Genomic DNA, 16,172 nt, shown 5'->3' on the forward strand with positions numbered 1-16,172 from the left:
AGATATATTGGGAAACAGAGATTGACAACACATATATTGAGATTGATGTATACATTTTTGCATTATCTATCAGAAATCAAATGTTAGTATCTTATTATGATTTATGTATGTTAGGTTAGTTTATGATTCTTTTTAGAATGTTTCTTCCAAATTAAGTTTATCCCAAATTAATATAAACCCTAATTATGATTTTAGGGATTCTTTTATGAAATTGGTATGAAACCTACTTATAATTTTTTCTAAACTATTATAACCCTTAATTATGAAATTTAGGGATTTTGTGTTTTTCATTACCTATGGTAAGTTTTTTTTTTTTTTAAGTTTTGAATTTATACCGTGTTACTTATTTAATTAAAGTAGTATGAGTTTTGTTATGTTTTGCAATGTGATAATTATGATTTGTGAATATAAATTTCATTTTTGTCTAAATAGGTGAGAGGTGATAAATTTATCTTAGAAAGATTATGATAAAAAGTAAAAAAATTGATTCTTTATTTTTTCAAAGAGGAAGGTTTGTGATAAATATTAAAAAGAAATGCATTTACGTTAACTAAACTTGAAAATTTTAATAAGAACCAAGAATTTAAGACAATATAAAACAAATATCTAAAATTCTCAGAATTACATATAATGAATTTGAAAATTCATTAATACGTGATATGCTACTTACAATATAATAAAAAAAAAAACAAAAAGAAAAAAATGAATAATTTTTCTTCTAAAGAAAAATCATATATAACAAATTAACTTGGCCTCCTGTATCCGCCACTGCGTTCATTCTTCTTGTCCCACATTTTCATTTCTCTGTGTATTTTCCTCGAAACAAAACGTATCTTTTAAATGTTGTGTTTTCAGTTAAGTCAACCATCACACACAAAAAGTAGACAAAATAAAAATCACTCGGATTTTTTATTTCTTTTTTACTTTATTTGATGGATGCTCACTTAAACATCGTATTCTTAGATAAAAAGGAAATTCTAGCCTCATAAATACTAGATAATAAAAAATGAGAAAAAAATGTTGTTGGTTAACTGATGTGATAAAATATAAAATTAATTAATTAAATAATATAATAAACTTCTAAAATATTTCTAGTTAAAATTTAATAAGAGTTAATATAAATAAAAAATTAAAAGATGATTAATTATGGAGTAACTATTTTGTAAAAATAAAAAAGTTGTATTTGAAAAATTTATTTAAAATTGAAATTTATTTTATTTAAATAAATAATTGCAAATAATGCATGATTTTGTTCACATAATAACTTTTGAAGAAAAAAAAGAAATTAAATCACAATTTAATTAATTGAATTTAAAAAATCGCATAAAATTAATTATTAAATTTTGGATGATTTATCAATTTTTTTAATGTGATTTGGAATTTCTTTTTAACAGAAAATGTTTTTATATATGATGTGTTGTTATGATGCTACATCTTACGTATTTGCTATGTTGTTAACTTAAGTCTCACTATTTTGTCCTTACTAAAAGTTTGCTAGATAATGATAAACTATCATTCAAGATTGTGTGAAACTAATTTATATAACAAAACAACATATAAATATTTTTTAAGAACATTGACTATCATCGACAAATATTGACCTTTTCATATAATATCGTAAGTGTGTCTTACGATTTTCTTTTCATTATACTGACACATATGAAAGAAAAAAATTGGAAGTAAGAGATACGCAACTCAGAAGATATATGAATATTTATATATATTAATTAAATAATTTATTTATAAAAAGTAAAAATCATAATAAAAAATATATGATATTATTAAGTATTTTCAATTACATTAATATTAAATAAAAATATAAAATAATAATTATATAAATTTGAATAATTAAAAAAAGAATAAAAATATGAAATCTATGTCTTAAAAATAAGTTTACCAAAAATAATAATAATATAAGTCTTTTATGTTATTTAATAAATTAAAAAATTATTTTGATAATTTAAAAGAAGACAATGATAAATAAACATCAATAAGACCTGAGTTCAACCACAATTACACGAGACTACTTTCAAATCAAAACAAACAGGTCTTTATCTTTATATAGAACTCTACTTTCTCATTTATCACTAAACTAATATAAGACGATTCTCACTCAAATTCTTAACGCACGATATTCTTATACTTAACGTAAACAATAGGTATACTGATATCTACCTTATATCCACCTAATACAGACATTTTCTATCAAAATTGAAACATTCAAACAATACTTTAAGTTATCATTCTTAGTCGTAAGATTTACTTAAAGTTCATTTGTCATTCTTAGCTGTAAGATGAGAAATTTTAATCAGCAACATATTATAGTCAATGAATTAAAGTAATGGGAAAGATGAGTAACTAAAAATCTAAAATCGGTACAAATCAAAAGACAAAAACTGATTTAATTTGAATATAATATTAATTCAAAGTGAGCCAAAATTGTATATAAATGTTATGTTCAAAATAATATTATTATTTTTATATAAAAAATAACCAAATTAATCATACTGTAATAATCCGTACATAATTTCATATGCTAATACATACTGCATTGATACTTGTTATTTTTATAATTGTTTGTTTAAGAAAAAATATTGTTTGACAACATTTGACAACTTGTATAAAGATAAAATAGTGTTAACAAAAGTTAACTTTTATGTTTTTAGAAAAAAGAAAAAGTAAATAGTTATGAAGGACAATATCAAATGATAGTAAAAAATAAAAAGTTGATGTCAAAATATCAATGTCCTTTGTTTAAATAGTACATCTAACTCTCTGAGTCATGTTGCAGGAAAAGTATACATCAATAATATTTAAGGAAATTAAGTTAAATTATTTTTTTGTCCCTCTATTTGTCATGAAATTTCAGTTTGGTTCTCAAGTTTTTTGTTGTCTCAATTTGGTTTTCATTTTCTTAAAAATGACATAATTTGGTTTTCACCGTTAGATGGGGTTGAAGTTAATGCAATGTGTCAATTTCTGATTTTTTTTTTAATTTTTTAATTATTTTTTGAATTTTTTTTTTATTTTTTACACGTGTTACTTCATAGTTGTGTTACGTGTCAAAGTGTGACACGTGGCACAACTGTGTAGTGACACGTGTAAAAAAAATCAAAAAAATTCAAAAAAATCAGAAATTAACATGTGGCGTTGACTTTGACACTGTTTGTTCAAAGTTAACGATGACTAAATTGAGTCATTTTTAAAAAAAATAAGAATCAAATTGAGACAATAAAAATCCAAACTAAAATTTCATGAAAAATAAAAGAACCAAAATAGTAATTTAACCTTTGCGGTACGGTGTCTAATTGGATCCTCCTTCCATTATAAAATGAGACCACACACAACAGAACCTCACATGGTATTGTTGGTGTTAGACATATAGATCCTGTTAACAACATTTGTACTGTTATCATGGGAACTCAGATTCTATGGCTGTCTAATCCCACACAAACACTCACCACTAGGGTTACAACAAACAAAAAGTTGAGACAACCACCATTTCTTGCATATCCCAAACCTAGGACACTTATCTCTGCAAACACCTCTCAGACACCACACCATAATACCAGACGTTCAGCTAATTACCAGCCAAACCTCTGGAATTTTCAACTTCTTCACTCTCTGGGAAATGACCTCAAGGTTTTTTCTTTCTCATTTTCAATTAATAATAAATTTTATTTCTCAAGTATATCAGTTATGCAAACTTAATCTTACAAATTGATTTTTTTACTTCTGTTAGAGTTAAAGTTCAACTCATATTCATGCATTAGAGTTTATCTTAAGGAAATTGATTCTCTGTTAAGTTTATTATTTCACTCCTATTACATCACTCAGATAAATTTAAGTAAGCTTTATTCATTCGTTTTAGAATATGATGTTGTTCTTATTGTAATTCAAACACAGGAGAAAAAACTGAATGAAAGAGCAACAGAGTTGGAGGAGGAGGTACGACACATGATCAACAGGGTAGACACAGAGCCACTGAGCTTACTAGAATTGATCGACAATGTCCAGCGTCTAGGATTGACCTACAAGTTTGAGGAGGACATAGTCAAAGCCCTTGATGACAAGATTGCTCTGTTGAATGAAAATGAAAAACACAAAAGTGGACTCCATGCCACAGCTCTCAGGTTTCGTTTACTTAGACAACACGGTTTTCATGTATCCCAAGGTATTCTCATGCTACCACTAGTTGTTCCAAACACACATTAAACTATGTTTTGTCATTTTCTCATTGAGTTAACATGATGCAGACGTGTTTGAGAGATTCAAGGACAAGGGGGGTTTCAATATCGAACATAAAGATGACGTGCAAGGATTGTTGAGTCTATATGAAGCGTCCTATCTAGGCTTTGAGGGAGAAAATCTATTGGACGAGGCAAGGTTGTTTTCAACCACACAACTCAAGCAAATCCTAGAAGAAGGAGTAAACACCAAAGTGGCAGAACAAGTTAAGCATGCACTTGAACTTCCTTATCACCGAAGATTGCACAGACTCGAAGCACGATGGTATCTTGACAGATATGAAGCAAAGGAACCCCACCACCGGTTGCTACAGGAGCTTGCAAAGCTAGATTTCAATATGGTGCAATCACAGCACCAGAAAGAACTGCAAGAACTATCAAGGTTATTTATAAGTTTTAACTGTTTTTTCTCTAAAAATAAATTATGTAACATTCTTAGCTTTAGTTACCAATGAATGGTATAATGTATGGTATAGGTGGTGGAGGGAGATGGGGTTGACAAAGAAGCTAGATTTTGTTCGAGACAGATTAATGGAGGTATATTTCTGGGCGTTGGGAATGGCACCTCATCCTCATCAAAGTGAATGCCGTAAAGCTGTCACAAAAATGTTTGGTCTAGTCACCATTATTGATGATGTGTACGATGTGTACGGTACTTTGGATGAACTGCAACTCTTCACTGATGCTGTTGAAAGGTTTTTTTCTTATGCATGTTAATTGATCTGGCTACAATACAACTATGTATATAATATGGTGTAGTCACACACACCTGTGTTTGTTTACATATATGTTTACAGATGGGACGTGAATGCCATAAATACTCTTCCAGATTACATGAAGTTGTGCTATTTAGCACTCTACAACACTGTCAACGACACCACTTACAGCATCCTTAAAGAAACGGGACATGACAACGTTTTCTATCTGGCAAAATCTGTATGTAATAATTGATGAATTAATTGGTAAATTTATGTGCTTAAATATGTGAACAGAAGTAATGAAATTGGTGAATTGATGACAGTGGGGTGAGTTATGCAAAGCGTTCCTCCAAGAAGCAAAATGGTCAAACAACAAAATCATTCCAGGTTTCAGTAAGTATCTGGAAAACGCATCGGTTTCTTCCTCGGGTGTGACTTTGCTTGTTCCTTCCTACTTCTTGGTGTGCCAACAGCAAGAAGACTTTTCAGACAAAGCTCTGCACCACTTGACTAATTTTGGTGGACTTGTGCGCTCCTCCTGCACCATTTTCAGACTTTGCAATGATCTGGCAACCTCTGCGGTATGTAACATAGATTTACGACAACCTTAAATTGACAATTGTTAATGGAAAACGTGTGTTTTAACTGTTTTAACTGCAGGCTGAGTTGGAGAGGGGTGAAACGACAAACTCAATAACGTCGTACATGCATGAGAATGAGAGTAATGAGGAAGAAGCGCGTGAGGAACTGAGAAATTTGATCGATGAGGAGTGGAAAAAGATGAACGAAGAAAGAGTTTTGGATGGTAGAATCCCAAAAGGTTTCATGGAAATATGTGTTAACATGGCAAGAGTTTCCCATTGCACATACCAATATGGAGACGGACTTGGAAGGCCAGACCATATGGTGGAGAACATCATTAAGTTGCTACTTATAGACCCTCTTCCTGTTAATTAGCTACACATTTTATTTGGTAAAATTATATCCACTTCAAAGTTGTTTTAATAATATATGTATATATGTTAAACTAAAAAAATAAAAGGATTTAATTAAAATATTAATATTTTGAGTTGTGATGAGTTGCTTCTAATTGAGAAGGTTGCAAGTATTTATTTTCAAAAGGGGAAAAATAGTTTCACTTGTTGTTTTTGTTGATAACCTTTTACTACAAATAATAATAATAATAATAATGATAATATAAACATTAAATTAATATATTTAATTAAAATATAAATAAAATATTGAATAGAAGATTAATAAATTCGATTGTGAAGAGGGAATATGAATTTGAGTGGTCCTCAAAGACTATGAGTGCTCTTTGAGGAAGTCTTTGATCTCTTTACATTTTACACATTTATCTACTCACTTTATAACTCATTTATTATTTTTATATGCAATACTAAAATAAATAACTTAATTCAATATAATATTATTCTTCGTACTTGTTACATGGATGTAGGAAAATAATATTATTTTTTCCCTTTCAAAAAGTATGCATGTACCGAAAAGTCTTAAAAGACAAATAAAAATAAACAATTATAAAAAAATCTCACTTTTAACCAGTAATAAAAAAAATATTTTTAATTTTTTATTTGATCGATTTAAAATAATTTTATATTTTAAAAAAATATTAATGAATAGGTGTAAAGTTATGGAGTTTTGTATATCATCCAATAAAAATATAGATATAACTAGGTATAAATTGTTTTAACAATATTGCCATGCACTGAAATTCATTATATAATTAAGAAGCATGATTCATTACGTTACCATTAAAATTTCACCAGCTTAACAGTTCAATTTTATTTTTTTTTTGCAAGATTTCTGAACAAATAGACCTTTAAATATATTTATTAATCATTGACGAATATTCATTATCTGGCTTACCCACCCTACACGAGGCCCATAATGAAAATGAGGGGGTGGGGAAAGATAAAAAGGAGCGTGTGAAAAGGAAAGGTTAATAGAATTGTGATATTAAGGGCATAGAGAGAAGGAAGAGGAGAGCGAGGTTTGAATGGCGTCGGAGAAGAGAAAGAGAAATACGAACAGTGATGTGAGGAAGAAGAGAAAGAGGAAGGAGGAGGCGGAGACGGGGAAAGCCGAAGAGAAGTCAGAGGAACGATCGTTGGAGGCTCTGCGTCTCCTTCAGTCGGCGACGGGTCTTCAGCTTTCATCGCTGGAGTTGGAGTCCCTCAGACAAGACTGCGTTCTGGAGGTACCCAATCACTCAGATATTCAAATATTGGGGAAAACTGTTAAGGCAGTGTTTGGGTCCTCATGGAGGGAGCATCTCTGCGAAGGGAGTGTCGTAGAGGGAAAAGTTAATGCCGGAAGCCCCGCGGTTCTCATCATATCTTCATCTGCCCTAAGATGCATACACCTTCTCAGGTTGTTTTCTCCCTCCCTCTCTCATCATCTCCATTCCTAATTCCTTTTACATGCCAAAACCCTAATTTTCTCCTGCAGGGGCTTTCGCTCTTTCACTAAACAATGCCACGCTGCAAAGCTATTCGCTAAGCACTTGAAGCTTCAGGAACAGGTACCTTCTTAATTCTGCTCTTTCATTTGTTTTCTACTTCCCTCCACTTCAACTTGTAAATTCTTCTTAATACCTATGTATCAGTTTTGAAACCAGACAACAATTCATAGGCATGCGGCTGAGGGATCAAACTGCTCCCATTTTTATTTTAAATCTTAAAATTTAACGCCCTTCTCCTTGGACTCTGAAAAAAAAATTGAATCTGCTAATCTATATCTAAATTGAATGTTTTGTTCTTCACCAGTGCATGATTTCTTTTCCATTCCAACTTCTTGATTTTTCCCATCCTTTTCTTGATGTTATAAATTGTTATTCTTCTAAGTCGTGGAAACATTACCAACTGATTTTGCTTTGTGATCAATGCAGATTTCTTTGCTAAAGAACCGTGTTAACATTGCTAGCGGCACTCCAAGCAGGTTGGTTCTCCCACGTCCTGCTACTAAAGAAAACCCTACTTTTTTTATTGATCAATCATCCGATTAGATATACCTTTGATAACTAGTGGTTTAAAATATTGACATTGTCAAATTTGTAGTCACGTAATTACTGTCTTATATCAATTTCAGGATAAAAAAGCTAATTGATGCTGAGGCGTTAGACCTTTCAAGGTTGCAAGTACTCGTGCTAGATTTGCAGCCTGATGTAAAGGGGTATTCGTTGTTGACCCTTCCACAAGTCAGGTTTGGTCATGGTTTCTATCTGTTCTACTTATATTTCTTTAAAGTAACGCTGTCGTCTCTCTTGTAAGATTTTGCATTAATTTAGACGCTGATTGTTACACAGGGATGAATTCCTGGAGGTGTTCAAGAACTATTTTTATGAAGCGATGATCCAGGGTGGTCTGCGTATTTGTCTCTATGGTTACCAGGCGGGTGTTGGTTTAAAGGACAAACATAAACAAGGGCATACAATTCCTGATACATAACATCTCATGTTTATTATTTTTTTACAATTCCATTTATCTTCAAATGACGGACGTATTTCACCATGGGAGAGTGACAATTTTGTTGTAAGTGGGGTAGATACATATGAAAAACACATTTCTAAGTAACTAGGAAGGTGCTTTATTTGTGTAGATTATAGTGATTAATCGAATACCCCTTTTTTTTTGGTATAATGGCATTATGGGTCCTAGTGTTAGTGTAATTTTAAGAAAAAATACCATTCTCGTGCAAATATTTATCAGTAATTTTTCTCTGAAACTGCCTGAATGACCAATTTGAATTTTATTATGTTAATGGGTAAGTTTTGCTTGGGAAATAATATACTGTTCAAATCTAGTGGTTTGGGTGCTTTTATCCTTTGGTTGTGATATTGGCTAATGGTGTGGGAGGCACGTCCTACGCAGTCTAACAGCCTAATAACTATATGGTAAGGGGACAGGGGATTTATATTATGAAGGTGGATAAGAAGAATATAAGTGCCAAAAGTTTTAGTTCATTTACGAATATTTCAATGAGAAATCTTTAGGTTAGTTTCTTCAACCTGACAATGTGAAACAGAAACACAACATCTAATACGAGATTACGCCGCAGTTTATTAATTTAAGATAAACACTATTGAATATTTCTAATATCAATAACTAATCTTAATCATTATTTTTTTTATAAGAAATCAAGAGTGAGCGGCCTGCCTCATCCATTTCGTAGCTGACCATTTCTCCCCAGAGATTACCTCACATCCTCCATGCACACTTTTTGGATCTGATTGTCCATCCAATCCCTGCCAACATCAAATACGCAAATTTTCACCGTAAATCTTCGTTTGAAAAAATGCACAATACTAACAGTTACAGTCTCCATTCAATAATTTGCCATTTTCTATCACAAAAATACTACGTGATGCCCAATTGATAAACCAATTAAATCCTAATGATGAGTACAAATTCAAAAAATGTATAAAAGAAAACCTAGAGGCATCTCTATCCTTGATTCTTAAACTGCTTCCTATCTAGCACCGGCTCTTGACGATATGTAATGGTAAAAGGCTCTTATTAAGCACCGGCGCTTGTGTATTTATGGGGACAAATGCTACAACACTAAGTTTATGTAATTAAAAAATGTTAACATTAAGAAAATCTAAGCAAGAACTCATTCAACAAAGTTTTTGTGATATGTTTGGTAAGGAGGGGAAGTAATAAAAATGACGACAGTGAATTTAATTTTGTTTGTTTGATTGGAAAGAAAAAAAAAAGGAGAATTAAAAATGAGTATTCACTACTAATTTTCCACTCCATTTCCGTTCTCTCCATCTCAACACTCGTCGCTTTCTATTTCTCTTCAGCAACACACCTTTTTATCTTTTACTTTATTTTTCACCTATGGGATAGGCATATGACCACTGGCACCACATAGGACGCATCATTCAAAACCAATCAATGGGTAAAAAGGGGTAAACATGAATCTACTCTTAACTCTGATTCTTGAATTTATCACTTAAAACATTTTGGTTACTCTTTGAGCCTTATTCTTATACTAATTTGTTTGGTAATTTTCTTTTGCAGTAATTGGTTATTTGATAACATGAGCTCTTTAGCAATGACATGCACTTGCAGATGATCAAAGATACATATTCTATCACTTTGGCCTAAATGTACAATCTTAAAGACACAGAAAAGTACCAATTAAGGAAATAGTTGTTCCTATTTCATATTTAACATGGATAGCGTAGCGTCCATAATAAGCAAATTAACTGCACTAACCATACTCCAGAAAAGCACTGCATTTCCTTTAGTTGGCTTGACAGATAGCCCTTGGAGAAGTTTCCCACCACAGTTACATTCACCTGAGCCAGCCTGAATCATATTGTATATTATAAACAACACCATCAGTACAGTCAAAATGTCCAAAAAGAGTGACAGATAGAATAGGCAACACCTAACACAGAATAGATAGTTAATACTAGCATGTTACAAATTGAGTATATTTCTCACGGTAAAGATAAAATCAAAAAAGAGTACACAACAACTACCAAAATAAGTTAAATAACAATTTTCAGAAAACAAGAAGCTTACCAATGGGAAATATGTTTCTCCTCCTTCAACATTGTCACTCAAATACATAAGCATTGTGGCTATTCGCTGCCCACCACGCTTCAAGTTGAACTGTCTCAAAAAAGAAAGGCAGAACAGATTGCAAATGGGGTTTCATATAAGCCACTTCAAGGAAATTCACATATGGACTATAATTTGAAAATTAAAAAAAGAGCAAATACAACTTACAGTGTCAGAAAAATAGTCATGATGAGGTTTGTAATATTGATTCTTCTCGTACCTGTGCTGCTGCAGATGTTAGCCTTAATACTAGCAAAACCCACACATGTTGAGATAGAGTGAAAAAAATAAGTCATATTCTCACCTCAGGACTTGCACAAGCTCACCGTTCTCAACTGGTATTTGAGAATAGACAGAGATTCTTTTTTCAATTGCCTAGATGAGCAAGGTGACCATAGTTTATCAGACTGTACAGTTAAAATTACTCAATAAAGTATGATTTTGATTGTGTGAAATATACGTGTGTGTACTTTACTAACTAAAAAAGTTCATATGTTTAAAACTGAATCTTTGGTTCACTGGAATCCAAATACGCTCTTAACTGATTTACTGAAACCCAAACCATGCCCACTCTTGATTTAAACAGTGGTAACGCTTTCAATCTTTTTAATTATTTAGGAATAAAAACAACTCTTCATGACTGTGATGTGACCAAAACCAGGGTTGGTACAGTATTTCAACTTTCAAAAACTAAAGAGGTCACTAATAAACACCAAACATGTTCACACAGTCCATGTATTTTACACTGCTTTGATGACTGAAGTAAAAGACTTGAGGAGAGAGTAAAATTGTTAACTTACTTGTACCATAGGATATTTTCTCTCTTGAGCATTCAAAAACATACCAGAGCTGGTCCTGACGTCACTCTTGATTCCCTATGGACAGAAATATCACATTTAATGAAGAAATACATGTTAATGACTCTATAGACTTAAACCACTCTGTACGACTTTGGTTTCTACAAGATTCATAATCTCCAATTGTGGTGTACTTTTGTCGAGAGGATCAAATAACTTGCCAAATAGAGGGGTAGTCCACAAACAAGATCAGGCAATAATTTCTAAAGAACTATTAAAATGGATTCAGCTCTCTACATTTGAAGCATAAAATTCTTCTTTTTAAGTTTGAAAACTTCTCACTTATCTTCTTTTCTAGCCCAAGGTTGCATATTTTCTGTGAGAAAGGTTCTCCCACCCACAGATTAAACCATTTAATAGTTTAAAAAAATATAATTTATTCATCAAGGAGAAGAAATGAAAACCAGAGTCATAAAGTGAACTGGCTAAGGTAGTTGTAAAAGAATTCAACAATATAGAAGGTTCAAATGCAACAAAATAACAAGCTCCTGAATACGCATGTGCACATTGTCTTCCTAAAAGGCATTTAGTATTTTATTTCAAATTCATCATACATACAAAATTTTTCCCTTGGAGAATATGACAATACTTCACTTAGGCATAATGAAACTTAAACCATGTCTCATCACCTAGCATGTATTGATGATTATGATCAATCAAATTGAAATTCAAACAGAAACTGTCAATGTACCTTTCCAGTGTTTGTATCAACCACAGTTGAAATTTGCAAGCGAGGGAGAGCTATAGCCCTGAGATAATCACATTCCTGTAAATATAAAATTTTAATTCATACATATGGTTATCATCAGCACAGTTTTTATTAAGCAGGAGAATGTTTTAAAAGAATTGTTAATTGCCCATGTATTTGACCTAAAGAAACATTTTAATAATGAAAACAGCATTTAGTAGAGACAGCATACCTCTAAACTCAAGAAGTTATGAAGTAAAATAATTCGAGGAGACCAGCTAATCACTTCAGGTTTGACCTACAATTGAGGAATAATAATACAAATTTAAGCATGCAAATCTATTCAATTCTCAAAAAAATGAGAATAGCAAAATAATTCCACTGAAAAAATAAAATAAATTGGCTATTCAGACAACACAAACTGACATCAAGGCTTTAAAAGTAAATTATAAGACAGAATGACATAGATATTGGTCACCCAGAGTGCAATCAATCAAGTATTCTTTACCCAAGCATTTAATTGAACCGAGAAGAGAACTTTAATCTTGTTGTATCTTTCGAATTGGCATTACAATTTTATACATTTACACCAAATTTATAAGCAATAATATATTACACAATTATTTTACTTGCTGGTCTGTATGTGATTCTATCATAGAGGATGAGACTGAGAGAACATGTAAATATAAAAGTTTAGCACAAGAAAGGGAGGACAACAGACATACATATCCAAGGCGTAAGATTTCTGCTTCCTTGTCATTATTCCAAAAAGGAATACCTGAAAATCAAAAGAAATGGTGAAAAAGAAATTCCAAAGAAAAAAATTGCAAGTTATTAACAACTTAAAAAATATGTAAAACTAAAATACACTGATGGAATAACTGATAACAAATATATTTTTGTGTTACAAAAAGATTGAAAAAAAAATACAAATATTATATCTAAAAGACTCAGGCATGAAACGTTTGAGACTCAGTCAAGAATTAAAATAAACAGATTGATATAGCATTGCACACGGTGGAAACACAATTAAATATATATTGCATGTGATAAATAAATGTTAGCAGTAGAACTAACTTAGCGAGGTCCTAGCACTCTAAAAAGATTAAATAAATAGGCACCAAATGCAATCAAAGAAATAATCTTTGAGAAATTCTACATAAAGAAACGACTGTGATACAGCAAGAAAAACAAAAATAATACGGACCTCTTGGCAATTGAAGGTAACCGTCACCTTCGACTCCACGTAATCTTCTAAATGGCAAAGAATCAGAGCCTGCATGAATCAGTTAGGCTAAGAGAATATAAGAATAATAATCAAGAAAAGCATATAAAAAATAAGTCCCCTATTTGTTCCATTTCAAGTCGTTAAAGAAGAAAGGTAGGATAGAATACCGTACGAGTCTTCCAATTTTCGGATGATAGCCAACTGAGAGAGAGCACCTGTAATGTAATTGGAGAACAGAACAGCGAGTGTGAATTAAAAAGTAATAGGATATGATTATTGAGATATGTGATGATTTAGGGCAGTGCGGGAAGATAGAAAAAGAAAGAGACAGAAAGCATGTATTTGGAAGCTTCTGGAGTCTCTGAGGGTATCTTGGTTTTGCTGTTGGAGAGAATTGTGAAATGTGGATCAAGTGAGAGCGTGTATTGAAGAAGAAGAAGAAATCGGAGAGGAAATACATCATGATCCGCAGTGGGTGTTGGGGGTTTGTGAAGAGATTGCAAGAAACGGAAAGGAAGAGAAGAGAAGAAAAGAGAAGAGAAGATACCTATAATCATTCCGACGGTGACGAAAGTGAGAAGACCAAAGACGATCCTCATGGAGGGAACCATGGTGTTGAAAATGAAATGTCTTTCGGTCTCAACACAACAAAAATGACAAACCGCTTTTAACGCCCATTGCTTTTATGCTCCCATGCCTCTGTCAATCCGCCACTTGTGGATACATGCTTACCTCCAAATCAAAATTTAGTCTTATCATAGTTATTCAAATAAATAAAAAATAGTATAAGATTTTAACCATCTTTGTTACTAAAATTTTATTATAAGATAAGTAATTTTTAAATTTTACTATAGTTAATTGATTTAAATATATGTAATATTTAAAAGGATTAAATAATAAAATGAGACAGGTATACTAAACTATTTTAGAAAGAGGATTTTTTCTTGATGTCTACGTTTTGTTTCCTATTCTATCATTTAAGTAATATTTTTCTAAAATTAGCTTTATTAGTTTTATCTTCATTTAAGTAGTGTTTTTCTAAAATTAGTTTTATCTTTTAAGTGACTTTTGCTTAATTTAATTGTTTCTTTTTCAAATTTAACCACTTTTTAAAACTAAAATAGTAAGAAAATTATCTACAAAATAAAAATAAAATAGTATATAATAAATTTGTAAAATTTAATTATATTTTATTATAAAAAATGAAAATAAATGTAGTATGTTTTCACTAGTATTTGTAGAGCTGTTAAAACGGGTAATCCGGTCCAACCCGGTTCAACCCACCACGGGTTGATGATTTAGTAAGCCAACCCAACCTGACTCACTTTTTAGCGAGCCAAAAAAATTTGAATCCGATCCGGCTCACCACGGGTTGGCAGATTAAACGGATTGACTCACGGGTTTAATCAATAAAAAAATACATTTTTTTAATTTTTTTTTCGGTCAAAACTAAATTGTAATTCTAATTAAAATCTAAATAAACTTTAATACAATCCAAATACAAATCAAAATAAAAAAAATACAAATTATTTATGTGTTGGATAAAAAAAACAACATAACATGACCCAAATGTAAAGTTCAACTTAATAATAAAAATAAAAAATACTTGTGTGATCCTTTTATCTGCGGGTTGGTGAGCCAACCTGGCTTACCACGGGTTCAACCCGGATGAGTCGGGTCAAAAATCAACTTGTATTGAAATTTGTAAAGAAATTTCAGTCCAACTCGACCCGAACCTGTGGTGAGCCAAGTTGGCTCGCGAGTTCCAATCCATTTTGACAACTCTAACTATTTGTAAAAGTAAATTTGGTAATGAACTGTGCACACAAAGAAATGATAGAGTGTGATAACAACTTTATCATGCTTATCGGATTATTTACTTGTATAAAAAAGTTAGGATTTACAAATTTTCTTTTGGGAATAAAAGTTATTAGCTTTTGTACCAGTTTTTTAACTTTCATTTTAGTCTATAATGATTTTCATTCTAATGTAATTATTTGTTATTTATTTGCAATAGAAATATATTTCACGACTTTTATGATTTTTGTTTTATGTTGCATTATTAATGATTTATGTTTTTTTTATTATATCCAAACATAGGAAGATGTTTTGATTTTAAGATTGAATAACTTGGAAATTTGAGTCTAAACATAATTTTTTATATTTTTTTGTCTTTCTAAACATTTATCCTCAGTGAAAATTTTGAGTAAAAAAGTTAAGAGATTAGTATTTTTACATTAGAGTTTAGAGTCTGTTTATATGAAATTAGGATTTGTTAGTTTGTGGTGTAAATGTTAGAGTAATGTTAAATATATATTAGGTATAATTAGTCACAACGTACCCAGTTTCGTCCCAATGTGTCTAAATGGTATCCGCTTTTAACTTTGCATCTATTTAATACCCAAATTAGTTAATTTGCATCAATGTGGTCCCTTTTCGTTAACTCCGTTAAATAAGATAACATATGACTGTGTTGACCAGTTAAGTGAGAAAAAATGTTATGACGTGGCACAGGAGTAATGTGTGATGTGGAACAGTGCAGTGTAAGAGGAAATTGAAAAGAAAAAAAAGACACGAATTGGGAACAGAATTGGAACGATAGAATAAGGGTTTCTGGAGTTAGGGTTTATGAAACTTGGGCCATTTCATGCGTTGTGGACAAAATTGAAAGAGTAATTGAATCAAATTGGCAGCTATTTGGGATTGTAGGTGCACAAACCATTTGTTTTTGTCGTTGATTGCATTATTTGTTATTGGGATGGTGGGGTTTAGGGTTAGTAGTTGAATGTTGTGCGTGGTTTAGTTTAATGGTGTTTTGGGTATTCTGAAGGAGATGAGTTATGCCAATGTGAAGGAGATG

At 31.4% G+C, this 16,172-nt stretch overlaps 3 protein-coding genes across 3 annotated transcripts; 2 read left to right on the forward strand and 1 right to left on the reverse strand.

Moving 5' to 3' along the window:
- The first annotated feature begins 3,348 nt into the window (after positions 1-3,348).
- Positions 3,349-6,006, forward strand: LOC114190704 (isoprene synthase, chloroplastic-like). The gene is made up of 7 exons (XM_028079684.2): positions 3,349-3,642; positions 3,907-4,174; positions 4,257-4,629; positions 4,724-4,942; positions 5,045-5,183; positions 5,269-5,526; positions 5,606-6,006. Exons 1-7 carry the CDS (start codon positions 3,415-3,417, stop codon positions 5,900-5,902), a joined length of 1,782 nt encoding a protein of 593 aa, XP_027935485.1. The 5' UTR covers positions 3,349-3,414; the 3' UTR covers positions 5,903-6,006.
- Positions 6,007-6,685: 679 nt separating this feature from the next.
- On the forward strand, positions 6,686-8,604 carry LOC114192032 (U3 containing 90S pre-ribosomal complex subunit). Its single transcript, XM_028081580.2, has 5 exons — positions 6,686-7,336; positions 7,415-7,487; positions 7,854-7,903; positions 8,054-8,167; positions 8,271-8,604. Exons 1-5 carry the CDS (start codon positions 6,963-6,965, stop codon positions 8,410-8,412), a joined length of 753 nt encoding a protein of 250 aa, XP_027937381.1. The 5' UTR covers positions 6,686-6,962; the 3' UTR covers positions 8,413-8,604.
- A 300-nt stretch (positions 8,605-8,904) lies between these two features.
- On the reverse strand, positions 8,905-14,036 carry LOC114192031 (prolyl 4-hydroxylase 1). The gene is made up of 12 exons (XM_028081579.2): positions 13,860-14,036; positions 13,480-13,527; positions 13,292-13,360; positions 12,810-12,862; positions 12,317-12,382; positions 12,088-12,162; positions 11,340-11,414; positions 10,844-10,914; positions 10,708-10,759; positions 10,501-10,590; positions 10,189-10,281; positions 8,905-9,209 (listed from the first exon to the last, which is right to left on the reverse strand). Exons 1-12 carry the CDS (start codon positions 13,921-13,923, stop codon positions 9,102-9,104), a joined length of 864 nt encoding a protein of 287 aa, XP_027937380.1. The 5' UTR covers positions 13,924-14,036; the 3' UTR covers positions 8,905-9,101.
- Between the last annotated feature and the right edge of the window lie 2,136 nt (positions 14,037-16,172).

The sequence above is a fragment of the Vigna unguiculata genome, chromosome 7 (genome assembly GCF_037176805.1).
Source record: "Vigna unguiculata cultivar grain cowpea cultivar isolate G323 ecotype 2 chromosome 7, ASM3717680v1, whole genome shotgun sequence".
Taxonomy (NCBI): domain Eukaryota; kingdom Viridiplantae; phylum Streptophyta; class Magnoliopsida; order Fabales; family Fabaceae; genus Vigna; species Vigna unguiculata.